At 46.4% G+C, this 13212-nt stretch overlaps 1 protein-coding gene across 1 annotated transcript in view; it reads right to left on the reverse strand.

Annotated features, from left to right (window-relative positions):
- si:zfos-1056e6.1 (uncharacterized protein LOC107988029 homolog) overlaps positions 1–13212 on the reverse strand; it is a 175469-nt gene that overhangs the window by 81668 nt on the left and 80589 nt on the right. Inside the window, exon 6 of the mRNA XM_068045797.1 lies at positions 4236–4315. Coding sequence (XP_067901898.1) covers positions 4236–4315 — 80 coding nt within the window. The remainder of the gene's footprint in view (positions 1–4235; positions 4316–13212) is intronic.

Consider the following 13212-nt stretch of genomic DNA (forward strand, 5'->3'; position numbering starts at 1 on the left):
AGCCCGAGCTTCCAGTCACATGTCACTTTAATTCTCCACCTTGCTCTCACACTGAGCTCGCTGTGCTCGGGCTACTGCAGTGTTCCAATGAAGCTCAACGTATGCTCGAGGAGCAGCACCTCATCTTTCAATTATGCACTTTACAGCCATCAGGACTCATCATTGAGTTCAGTAATTTCAGACTGTAATCTCGGCCCTCATTGTGTTTCCCTTTCCTCTGTAGGTTTCGGTTTTAGTCTAGTTTCTCCCTTGTTTTTGCTTCTGGATGGCAGCTGTTCATCAGTCTGCCATACACACATCCTCTAGACACATCTTTTGTTTGTTTACTTGTCCTATTACCACTCCCTTTGGCTCTTACCCTATTTGACTTGCTTCAAACCTATTACATTTCTAACTTTTCTCAGTTCTGTTGAAAGGACATTGGCCTGAAACATTAACTCTGTTTCTCTCTCCACAGATGCTGCCAGACTTGCTGAGTATTATGAATAAGATGCTGATGTGCATGCACAATGCTTACTGCATTGGCTGGCCTGCCAGAAATCCTGCTGTAACAGTCAATAAGCATGGAGGGGTCCAGCTCCAACTTGGCACAGGGCTTTCTGCAGAGCTTGCAGCCCACCTTTTCCAGTGTGAAAGTGATGATCAGCTCCATGAGAATGTTTGCGGACCCAATCATGTTGCAGCATCTGATGACCGATGTTTCAGCTTCCAATGCAGCACAAGCAATCGCCACCCAACATCTGGGTGCTACAGTGGAAGCTCGGATGGATGTCATGCAATCACAGCTTGGTGCCATGTAGGTTCAGAATGCTGCCATCATAGCAGCGGACACCAGTGCTCAAAGGGGCATGGAGGGTCTCAAACAATCCCGTAGTTTACCAGGATTGCTGAAGCCCTGCCCTGTGGGTGTGGCAGTGACTCATGGAACATGAGCCTGTTGTCCTCTCTCATGATAACTGCATTTGTTCTCCCACCATTGCCACTCTGCTAGCCTCCCTGATTTTGCCGGTCAGCCAGCCAGCCCAGACTGCTGCTGCACGTCAAGATGGGCCAGAGCTGGGTCTTCTCAGGCCAAAGCTGCCCAAGGTCGTCCTGTAAGGCCATCTGCAGTCTCCCTCACTGAAGGTCAGCAGCCTTCTGCCAGCCATACTGCAGCCATTGGGGTAGCACTGCATAGGAGCTCTCGGACAGACAAAAGTACTAAAGGAATCCACAAGGGTGACTACTTGATGTTTGCATGGAATATTGCATGATTTGTTTGATAAAGTTAGCTTGGAATGGTTGTTTTGTGATGGTTTTATTTCAGTATTGTCACCAGGAGGGTGATGTGATGGTCAGTATCAGAGGGAAGGTAAGGTGTGTGACTGTTGTAAAATGGGGATTTAGGGTAGTGTTCACTGGAGCCATAGTCAGATGAGATGATACAGACAGACAGACTAAAAAGAGAATGTGTTGTTTGCCTCCTCCTTTCTTCCTGCTGCTCCTGCTCCTCCTCCTTCTTCTCCTCTGCTGTTCAACACATTCCTGATGGCAAGTGCTGTGTCCTCATGATGCTAAGGTTATGCAGGATATAGCAGACCCCAATTAATCACGACACATTATTCCAGTGAGTACTGCAGGGTTCCTCCAGCGAGGTCCGGGCAGGGGAACTGTGGCTTGAGCACCCCAATTGTGTTTCTTGACGCAGCACGGCTCTCAGTATATGCATCCTGGCCGCGTATATTTGGGATATGCATCAGAGTCATGAGCCAGGTAGTCAGCAGATAACCCTTGTCGTTCAGCAGCCACACTCTGGTTTGATATGTGGCTCAAATAATGATGGTACAGCAGACTGGGACTCTGTGATGGCCTCCCTGGAGAGATAGAGTCTTCAGTGACGCTGCTGCTCAGACATCTCAGGCATCTGAAGGTAGCTGATCCTCAGATGATAGATCCTCTGTGGTGGGTAACCTCTCCTTCGCACACAAGGCTGGTTGTGTGCCCCTCTATGCCCTTCTCCTCCATCCTCTCCCCAAGGCTGGCACTCCTGCTGCTTCTCTGGTTGCTGCTGCCACCCCCCCCCCCCCCCCCCACCCCACTGCCTGTGGCTACAACTCTCTCCCTGTCTGTTGCTTCTTCTCACTGGAGGAACCGAAACCTGAGTGAATGAGGTCCATGGCAGGTGGATTCACTCAGTCTTCAGGGCCTCTTACCACCCCTGCTTTACCCACAAATGTGCCAACTCCAAATTGGCACTCTGGTGGTATGCCCCCACAGTGCTGGATACATTTCCCCTTCTCCTGATTGGCCTGCGCTGTTCCACCCTCCTTGCAAGCCATGCTAGGCTTCTTGATGGCTGCTGTCTGGTGCCAGAACTGACCTCCCACTAGCTCACACTCCTTATACCCGGTGAGGCTCTGAAGTCCCGTGGTTCCATGCACTTGTAGAAAAATCCAAAAACCCTCGTGAAATTGCAGTTAATTGTCTGTTTAACAAACGTAATTACCTGTCAACCGCATGTAAACATGAGGTCCTCCCACCATGCCAGCCGCCCTTCGGAATATCCAGCTGTGACATGAAGATGTCAGGCTTCTGTCATATTCCAACCCCTCCCACTTCCCAGCCGACCCCAATGAGCCAGGAAATTTCAGTCCATTGTTTCTCACTGAGGATTAGATCGGAGAATTGCTCCCTGAATCCACTGGGCAGATATGGCCTCCTGCTGATTGCGCTTCTCCCCCCTCCTCCTCCTCCCTCTTCCAGCAGCTTGTCCTACTCTGCAGGGCCTCTGTTCAATCTCCAAGTCATGCAATATTCCAAGGGAATGGCTACTAGTGCACACATATCTGGGAGCAACTGGTTTATGAAAAAGCCTTGAAGTCAGCAAAAACTCCTTCAGCACCTGCCACACCACTCCCTGCAGACTTTAAACAACTATAGAAAGCACCAACACTTATAGAATCTAAGCAACAGCCAGACAAAATCACACAGCAACTAACATATAAGTAGTTGATGATCCCTTTATGTTCATGATGCTATCCTTTATTACGACAGGAATTGAAAATAAAAGCAAGGATGATATGCTTCAGTTATACAGGACATTGGTGAGACCACATCTCGAATACTATGTGCAGTTTTGGTCTCCTTATTTAAGGAAGGACGTAAATGCATTGGAGGTAGTTCATAGGAGGTTTACTAGATTGATACCTGGAATGAGCGGGTTGTCTTATGAGGAAAGGTTGGACAGACTGGGCTTGTTTTCACTGGAGTTTAGAAGAGTGAGGGGAAGTCTGATTGAAGTATGTAAGATCCTGAACGGTCTTGACAAGGTGGATGTGGAGAGGATGCTTCCTCTTGTGGGTGAGTCCAGAACAAGGGGACACTTTTAAAATTAGGGGCCGCCCTTTTTGGACAGAGATAAGGAGAAAGTTTTTCTCTCAGAGGGTTGTGCCACTTTGGAACTCTCTGCCTCAGAAGGTGGTGGAGGCGGAGTCATTGAATATTTTTAAGGCGGAGGTAGATAGATTCTTGTTAAGCAAGGGAATCAAAGGTTATTGGGGATAGATGGGAGTGTGGAATTCAAAACACAACAGATTAGCCATGATCTTATTGAATGGCAGAACAGGCTCGAGGTGCCGAATGGCCTACTTTTGCTCCTAATTCATATGTTCATATCCCATTAAATAGCACTGGTAGGGGGTCTTCAGCATGTTCCGCTGTGAGAGGTTAAGACAGGGCATTAACTGGAGCATCGAACTCCAAAATGGCACAGCTACATTCAATCAGTGTTGCATGTTGACTGACATCATGATCTGCCTGTTCTGTACACTTCCACTGGCCATTAACTGCACACATGCTAACACCTTCATCAAGATGGTATCTGGCACAACTCACCACTAAAGTGTGCACAAGCACGACAAATGCCATTTCAGAGGTCTAAGGGCACTCGTAGTGCCCAAAAAATGGGCGCAAACGATCCCAATTTTGTGCCCTCTATCTCTAAATTATATTGCATCTAACCTTCTATAAGCAGAATTAAAATTGTGTATTTTTGTTACTAATCTTTGTAAATAATTGTCCTGAATCACCAGTTCTCAACGCTTATCTAATGTTTTGTGAAACCCCATATAAATACAAATTATATCACAATTAAAATCGTCTCCAGATGTTTTTTTTTATTTATTCCTGGTGTTCTGATTCGGGAATGTCTGGTAAATGTTTTGTATTGCTGTGCAAGCATAGAACATTTTTCATACCTTCTTCATGATGCTTTGCAGTCTGTTCTTCAAACCTTTATTGATAACTGTCATGGCATCAGTACGAGGCTTGGGGACAACTGAAAAGAAAAGAACAAACTGGTAGAGATTCATAATTTTGCATAATTTATGTCCCTTATTCAGTCCGAGAAAGTGGCCATGTGACTAACTCCCTTGACACCACAGTTGCTTATCTTGACCCTAGGGCGGCACAGTGGCGCAGTGGTTAGCACTGCAGCCTCACAGCTCCAGGGACCCGGGTTCAATTCTGGGTACTGCCTGTGTGGACTTTGCAAGTTCTCCCTGTGTCTGCGTGGGTTTTCTCCGGGTGCTCCGGTTTCCTCCCACAAGCCAAAAGACTTGCAGGTTGGTAGGTAAAGTGGCCATTATAAATTGTCACTAGTATAAGTAGGTGGTAGGGAAATATAGGGACAGGTGGGGATGCTTGGTAGGAATATGGGATTAGTGTAGGATTAGTATAAATGGGTGGTTGATGGTCGGCACAGACTCGGTGGGCCGAAGGGCCTGTTTCAGTGCTGTATCTCTAATCTAATCTAATCTAAAGTAGCCCCTAGCCTCAACTTTGCGACTTCTATTCAGAAGTGTCAACTCAGTTTGTGCAAATTGCAGGTAAAAAATTCGGTCCATGCACTTCTTGGCATCAATACAGCCATGTTTAAATTATGTAAAAGATGCACTCTACCTGAAAATTTCACCTTTGAATACAATCAAATACTGAAGAAATAGAGGTTGACAAATTTGGGAATGCCACTTCTGATACTTGGAACTTAACCCACTTATGAATAAATAGTAAGGTCTGAGGAGCCCCATATATTGGACCATGGACCTCATTCCCATTCAGTGGCTATGAAAGGAAGCCACACAAGTTTGGACCACTGCTAACACTGCACTGGTCCACAGGTAAGTGACCGTGGGCCTCATGTAAGGGATTGCAGGACGGGGTTGATGGCTTCAGGTAGGGATCGCAGGTCTCAGGATAGGGGAGACTGTAAGTCTGAGGAGGCATGATCAATGGTCCAATTGCTGGGTTGGAGACTTTTATTTCAGTACTAACTTGCCAAATTTTTGCTGATTTCATGTGCAGTGCAATGGTTTGAAGGAGGGCTGGCCAGTTATAGTTTTAATCCTTAGATTCACATGTTTTTCCTCCTTCCCTGTGGGAAATTACCTGGACTCTTTCCCAGTGATAAAACTGCAATCAGTCATTCAGCAAGCCATCAAGACACTGAAGATATGAATCAGGTGCCTTGACTGATCTGGGGGTACCCTTCAGTCTGCACCAGCAAGGGTGTCCAGAATGATAATGGCATTACAGAGCGGACTGTAGTTGCCAGAGGAGGAAGGTGATAATCACTTTGCATCTTCAGAGGAGAAGCAGGAGACTTATGTAGTCAAGGTACCTGCAGATGCTCATTTAGCTGTCAGCGATGCCCAGGACAGACTCATTCAGGCACCTTCAGCTAATCTGAGGCGTGCGGCCATCTGGCCCATAAATGCTGAGCCCAGTGTGCCCCCATACCCAACCCCACCCCATCCCAGCCTAGTCTTCAGCACAAAGCATTGCTACAGTCAACAATCCACTCCTTTCACACCCATTACTTGTCTTCTACTACTGATTATGGATAGTCAGCATGGTTTTGTGCGTGGGAAATCATGTCTCACAAATTTGATTGAGTTTTTCAAGGAGGTGACCAAGAGAATTGATGAGGGCAGGGCAATGGACATTGTCTACTTGGACTTTAGCAAGGCATTTGACAAGGTCCCGCATGATAGGCTGGTCCAGAAGGTTCGAACACGTGGGATCCAGGGTGAGCTAGCAAATTGGATACAAAATTGGCTTGGTGATAGGAGGCAGAGGGTGGTAGTGGAGGGTTGTTTTTCAGATTGGAATTTAATGCAGACAAGTGTGAAGTGATGCATTCTGGGAAGTTAAAACAGGGCAGGACATATACAGTGAATGGCAGAGCACTGGGGAGTGTTGCTGAGCAGAGAGACCTCGGGGTGCAAGTACATAGTTCCCTGAAGGTGGCAACACAGGTAGACAGGGTGGTGAAGAAGGCATGTGGCATGCTTGCCTTCATCAGCCAAGGCATTGAGTACAAAAGTTGGGACGTCATGTTACAGTTGTACATAACGTTGGTTAGGCCGCATTTGGAGTACTGTGTACAGTTCTGGTCGCCGCACTACAGGAAAGATGTGATGAAGTTAGAGAGGGTGCAGAAAAGATTCACAAGGATGTTGCCTGGTTTGGAGGGCTTGAGTTATAAAGAGAAATTGGATAGGCTGGGTCTGTTTTCCCTGGAGCGAAGAAGGCTGAGAGGGGACATGATAGAGGTATATAAAATTATGAGAGGCGTAGATAGGGTAGATAGCCAGAGTCTTTTTCCCATGGTAGGGGTGACTAAAACTAGAGGGCATAGCTTTAAGGTGAGAGGGAGGAAGTTTAAAGGGGATCAAAGGGGGTAAATTTTTCACACAAAGAATAGTGGGTATCTGGAATGAGCTGCCTGAGGAGGTGGTGGAGGCAGGAAGACATTTAAGAGGCATCTGGACAGATACTTGAATGAGCAAGGCATAGAGGGATACGGAATTAATGCAGGCAGATGGGATTAGTTTAGATAGGCATTATGGTTGGCATGGACACGGTGGGCCGAAGGGCCCGTTTCTATGCTGTACGACTCTATGACTATGACTATTGTCATACCATTGTCCTCAAGGCTGAAGGTGGCAGGCAACAATGGGGAGGATGGGACAATGGAGCTTTGAAATAAAGTTTATGAATCATAAACATTAAACATAACTGTAACAATTTAACAGTTTTGAATGCCCAAGTAATTATCCTTGTGCAGCTACAAATTCTTTTTCTTCCTTTTCCTATTACTCCTACATGGTGCTACCCCTGTGGCTTCAATGGAGCTCGAGGCAGGCTGCTCATTCCCCTGCTCTGACTAAAGCCTGGCTCGGGCATAAAATTGAAACTCGACCCGGGCCCAACCTGACCACGACCAACCTGAACCCAACCCGAGCCCGAGCCCTTTAAGATTTTTTCGCACCTGACCCGAATCTCTTCCATCTGTTCCGGCAGCAGGCTATTCCTGCAGATGGAGTTGTGGGGAATCATGGGTAAGCCTGTTCCCGTGACTTCCCAGAAGCAGCACTGTCCAGCCCGACCCAACCCGAGCCCGAATGCTGGACTCGAAATTTCGACCCGACACATGAGTAGCCAGGCTTTAGCTCTGACTACTCAGATGATCTTGGCAACCCTTAAAGGCCCTGCCAAAGACTGCCCTGTCTAGGGACAAACTTAGTCATTGGGACAGAAGGCAGCACATGGGGGCTCTGACTGAAGTGGTGGGGGGCAAGGGGAAGGACTGGGAGCTGCTTCAGAAGAGTCCCCCCTTCCATGTTCACTTTCTTTCCTAACATGGTTCACCTGCATTTCCCTGCTAGCCAAGAGCTGGAGAGCACTTTATGGCACTTCGGTGAAACACTGAATGACCAAGGTGAAGTTTTCCTCCATCCTGATTAAGCTGGCAGACTGAGTTTGCAGGCTATTGATCAGGGCTAGCATGCACTCGGTTGCCTGCTGCATCTGATTCCCAATGCAGGTGGCCACTCTTCCCATTGAGGTGGACACCAGTGCAAAGGCCTGAGAAATCATGGTACACATGGTGGAGACAGACTCCTCCAAGTTCTCTCCAACTGTGCACAGTGCCTCTGGAAATGCTGACAGAACCTCATCCATTTTCTGACGCTGCTCCAGAAAACTCTGTTTCGTCGATGACCCTGAGGCTCAGCCTCTGTGTCCAGCTGAGCAGAAGTTTGAGGGTCCTTCACCCTCCCACAGGAACTCTCCACTGCTGTCCCTGTCTCCAATATCAGCTCCTGCTCATTTGTGATGTATGCCTCACCACGTAATAACTACCTACCTGCCGAAGTGTGTGTATCTGAGCTGGTGCAGGGTGCACGAGTCCTGTGAGAGTGCTTCCTCAGAGTGTACGACCTCCTCTCCAGCACCAGCTCCTGAGGGACACTAGCAGGACCTGCTTTTGCAGAAACATTTAATTCCATGACGTTGCTAAAAGTCTAGTTCATTCCTTCATATGGCCCAAGAAGACAAGGATACAGGAAAAGCCATCCAGCAATTTAATTTGGTATTTTAATCAGGGAAATGGGTTGTAAGTTCATATTTAATGTGAATATTTCCTCATTTTCTAAAGTTGGTATGTAGGTAAGAACCCTTTTGGTGTATTCAAATGAAAGTCATGCATTAGAACTGAGAAGTTGAGAGGGTTCTCAGTCATCACCGTTCAGATCATCATTTTTCATTGCCTGCTAGCAGCAAGTCAACATGAGTGAGTATTATATGCCATGTGGCTATGTGGAATCTAATTCTGTCATAGGTAGATCCATTGCCATTAATCATGCATGCTGAAACTCTGCTTATCTGCAGCACATCTCCTCTGCAGAGGCCAAGGTTGTGACGACTAGAGGACCATTTCTGGTTCTCTGCCTCTCCCTGGTGTTCTTCTCCTGCAAGAAGAGAAAGAGAGGTATGAGTGTGAGAAATGGAACATGTTGAGAGGATGGATGGTTAGTATTTGTGGAGGGTCACTGTAAGGGAATAAGATGAGGATGGATGTCAGTTGTGAATGGTCAGATGGAGATGTAAGAATGTGCCTCAAATGAGGGAATTGGGTCCATCTTCTAGCTGTTGGTCTGAGGAGTGCTGTGCGGGAGAAGGCTGGGGAAGTCAGACTAAGGGGTTAAATGTGACATGCTACTCACCTTTCCTGCCCTGATGAGATCATTGAACCTCTTGAGGCACTGTATTCAGGAGCGAGGGACCGCATTCCTGCTGTTCACCTCTTCTGCCACTTCCAACACACCTGCTTGGTCTCTAAGGCAGGCTTCTTCCTCATGTCTGCTGAAAACAGAATCTCCCTGCAAGCCCATAAAGCCCATATCACGGGATGCATCTGAGAACTGTGCTGCAGCCTTCCCTCATTGACACTCCACCAGGAAGGTAGCTGGCTCTTTCTTGACGGTTGTAGAATGCTTCCATTCTGACCCCCACATGGTCCCTTTAAATAGTGAAGCTTCAACAGTCTAATTGGCCGACAAACCCACTGCCTAAAAACCCAGGTTCTCGGCAGGCTGTCGGCCATCCCCGCTGTGAGCAGGTCAAAATGTTCAAATTTAGCCGATAGTCAGACAAAAATGGACAGTGAAGAAGATAAAAGAGCGACCAATAAACTTGGTCAAAGAGGTGGATAGTAAGGAGGGGCTTAAAAGGAAAGGGATAGAGAAACAGAGAGGTTTTGGGAGGGAGTTCCAGAACATGGGCCTAGACAACTGAAGGCATAGCCACCAATGGGAGAGGAGATGCACGAGGCCAGAGTTGGAGGAACAGCGGCCCTGACAATAGAAAGGGCGTTGAGAGAGCGCAGGGGGAAATACATGCGTGAAACCTGGAAGTAAAGTTAGCACTAAGATAAAAGCAAAATACTGCAGACGCTGGAAATCTGAAATAAAAACAATAAGTACTGGAAATACTCAGCAGGTCTGGCAACAACAGTGGAGAGAGAAGCAGAGTTAATGTTTCAGGTCTGTGACCTATCATCAGAACCATCTATGTGAAAGAGAATGTGAGAGGAGCATCAGTAAATTTGCAAGGTACCAAGAGACATGCAGCACACACTCTGCACAACAGCAAAGAGGATGGAGGAGAACTCAAATATGAGAGGATTGGTGGTGCAGGTAATTGTGAGATTGTCTGGCACAGAGAGAGTGACCGCCCTCGCAGAGCTTCCAGTCATGCTCTCAGATCAGTCTATGAAGGTCCTGACCACAGCTGACTTTGGACACCAACATCTCTGCCACCTTAAACAGATTGACAGATACCTTTATGCGAGCTTACAACACAGCACTGATCTTCACCAATCTGGTGTGCAGCAGACTGGTGAAAGTGATGTGCTCCTGGTCCAGGAGAGGGATAATGGTGAAAGGGACATGAAAGTGGGACTCCCACTTCTCACTTTTTGCTTCAAGTCAGTACCTGACATGCCGCCTTGTCTCCCAATGTCCGAGTCTGCCTCTGCACAGGTGCAGGTGGAGCAGTCTTTGGCGGGTTCCTCAGGGCTCAGAAACCCAGAATCATGGGCCAAAGGCATCTCTGCAATCAGAGCAGCAAACAGAGCAGGGATTGTAGCAGCCTGCCTCAACATCTGCTGACATGATACACCACGTAAAAGTGGTAGGAAGTGTGAGTAAAAGCAATTGCAAATCAGCAGAGATATGCAAATGAGTGTTTGACAAAATTTTGTGTTGTTAATTTACTTTTTTATAATGCCATATAAAATTTATTGACTAACAACATTTCCACATCTTGTCCATTGTTGCATCCCAAGTATCAACTTGCCCTTTCACTTGCTTCATGGTGAATATCAATACATAACAGAACCCATTGTGCACCTGTGCAATAGGTGTAAATGTGGTTGAAGGACTGTTTTGTGTAAAGATGGAGTTGGGGCCTGTTGGTGGTGATGGTATTGGTATTCATTTGTTATTGTTCTTGTTGGAATAACTAACTGCACATTTGAGCTATGAGGGCTTCCCTGGCATCCTGGGCAGCAATGTACACAGCTGGCCTGGAGATGTGCTGCACAATTATGTGTAAGACGCAGCACATCATACTGCTTCATAGAAATTTACAGCACAGAAGGAGGCCATTTGGCCCAGAGGCACAAAGTTGGCAAAAGGTTATAAAAGGCAGGGGAAAAAGGGACCAAGACGGCAAGTTAAAGGAAGTCCGGGAGAAATCCCTGATGAAAACCCCTACTGTCGGGTCAGCCAATCCCGAAATATTTGAAAAGTTAGACCCCACATCCTCCTATGTGAATGCAGACACTAGAAGCACCCCAACAGAGTGGTTAACAGCATTTACAGGAACCTGCAGAGACAAAGAAAGTCACGAGGGCAGAGAAACTGTGAGGGTGATGCCTCAGCTAGTCAAAGTACTGAAGGGGAGTACAGTTGAATCTGGGCAAACACCTGCAAGCACAAAGGAAATATTAGCAAGGAATTCACCCCGACAGTCAGGAAAAAAGGGAACCAACCATCCCCTAAGCTAAAAGCCCTTGCATGACTCATCGAAGCACTGAAAGAGAGTTGAGAGTGGAACTGCCCACTGCCGACACCCATGAGCAGAACTCTAACTTTGGGTTAATTAAATCTAAACCTCCACCTGCAGACCTCAACAAGAACAAAGACACCCTAGGCAGTCATGGAAATGTGCAAACAGAAAAACTTCCCCAAAAACCACATGTTTATTGGGATGCCAAAAAGGGCACTTTAAAGCAGCACTGCTACCAAGAAAAGACACATTGTAACAACTGTTAGGATTTCTGAATGAATGAGAGATGCATGTGTGTTTTCCTGCACTTAACTTCTCTCTAGTCCCTTTTAATGAAATGCTCTTTTTAAAAAAATTGCATTTCATTCCACTAGGTGTGGAGGTGTCATGTAGATTCCCACCTGCCAAAAATGAGGCATATTAATTTTGTTCTATGAACATTAATTTTAAACTGTGGCTGGAGTGAAGAAATGACTTGTTTTACAAGAGATCACCAGACACTTGGCTGGAGCACATTTGCATACTAAAAGACAGTGCTTGGAGAGACAAAAGAATTGCTCACTGATTCAATTAACAGAGATTGGTCTGGGCAATGGTGATCCACACCTTGTCAGTGTAAGAGACAGCATTACATCCCCCACTGAGAGCTTTGGAATCCACAAACGCAGGAGTTTGTTGAAAAAACTTAGTCACATGACTAACCTATTGGCCAACTTGGAGGCTTGAATTGTGCTCACAGGATAGTTTTGAACAGAGACTGCAGATTGTAACTGAACCTGGCACAAGACAGCCTCTCTCATGGCTGGCTCTCTCTCGCTTTCTCACAAGCGTCTGGACCCACTGAAGACATGTAAACCTCAAGAGAGAAAAGACTCCAACATCGAAACAAGGTGAAGCGTGAACTGGGCCCCAACGAACAGCAAGAATTACCGGCAACCAAAGACTCTACATTGAACTTAAAGGACTGTAAATAATTACCAGATATTGCCTCAAACTTTTCCCCTTTATTCCTTCTACTTTTTCTGTCTCTATCTGCGTGTGTTTATCACACATGCATGCGGTCATGTGGTCGCGTTGCATATTCGTAGTTGTTAACCGAATTAGAGTTTAAGATGAATAAACTTCCACCTTTCTTATTTAAATCTAAGAAAACCTGTCTGATTTATTTGCTTTACAATTGGAAAGCACTGAACAAGGATTCACTGAGGGGAAGCTAAAAACACAGTGTTTTTAAAATTAAACCCTGTTACAGTTAGACCAGGCAAAGGCTGAGAGGGAACCCCTAGACCCCTATCTCACCTAGTTATAACAGTGTCCACACCAGCCAACAAGTAGCCATCTAGCCTGGCCACCCTGGCAGTTGAGTACTGAAAAGTGCCTCCAGACCCATATTGATCTCTGAAGCACAACGTCAACATGCTGATGGCTTGCTCTATGACACACCTGATGGGCATATGGCTCCCATTGTAGCATTGCTGTGCTTCCTTGGTGAGGTGCCTCACAGGTGTTATGAGCCAAGTTTGAAGGGTACCGTTTATTTCCTACAAGTCAGCCCTTAAATCTGTTTCCAGAATAAAAAGGTCTGGATCGTTGAATTGTCGAAGTATAAAAGCATCATGACAGCTCCCAGGGAATCTGGCACACATCTAAATTAACCATTTCTTGTGGTTGTACAACAGCTATGCGTTGATGAAATAAAATCCTTTGAGGGTGATAAAAACTGCTGATTGATGCGGTATCCTCAGATTACGATGTGTGTGCAAGTGATGATACTAGAAACCAGTCAGAGAAGCGAATGTAAGTGCCCGCTCATTCTGGCTA

The sequence above is a fragment of the Heterodontus francisci genome, chromosome 13 (genome assembly GCF_036365525.1).
Source record: "Heterodontus francisci isolate sHetFra1 chromosome 13, sHetFra1.hap1, whole genome shotgun sequence".
Taxonomy (NCBI): domain Eukaryota; kingdom Metazoa; phylum Chordata; class Chondrichthyes; order Heterodontiformes; family Heterodontidae; genus Heterodontus; species Heterodontus francisci.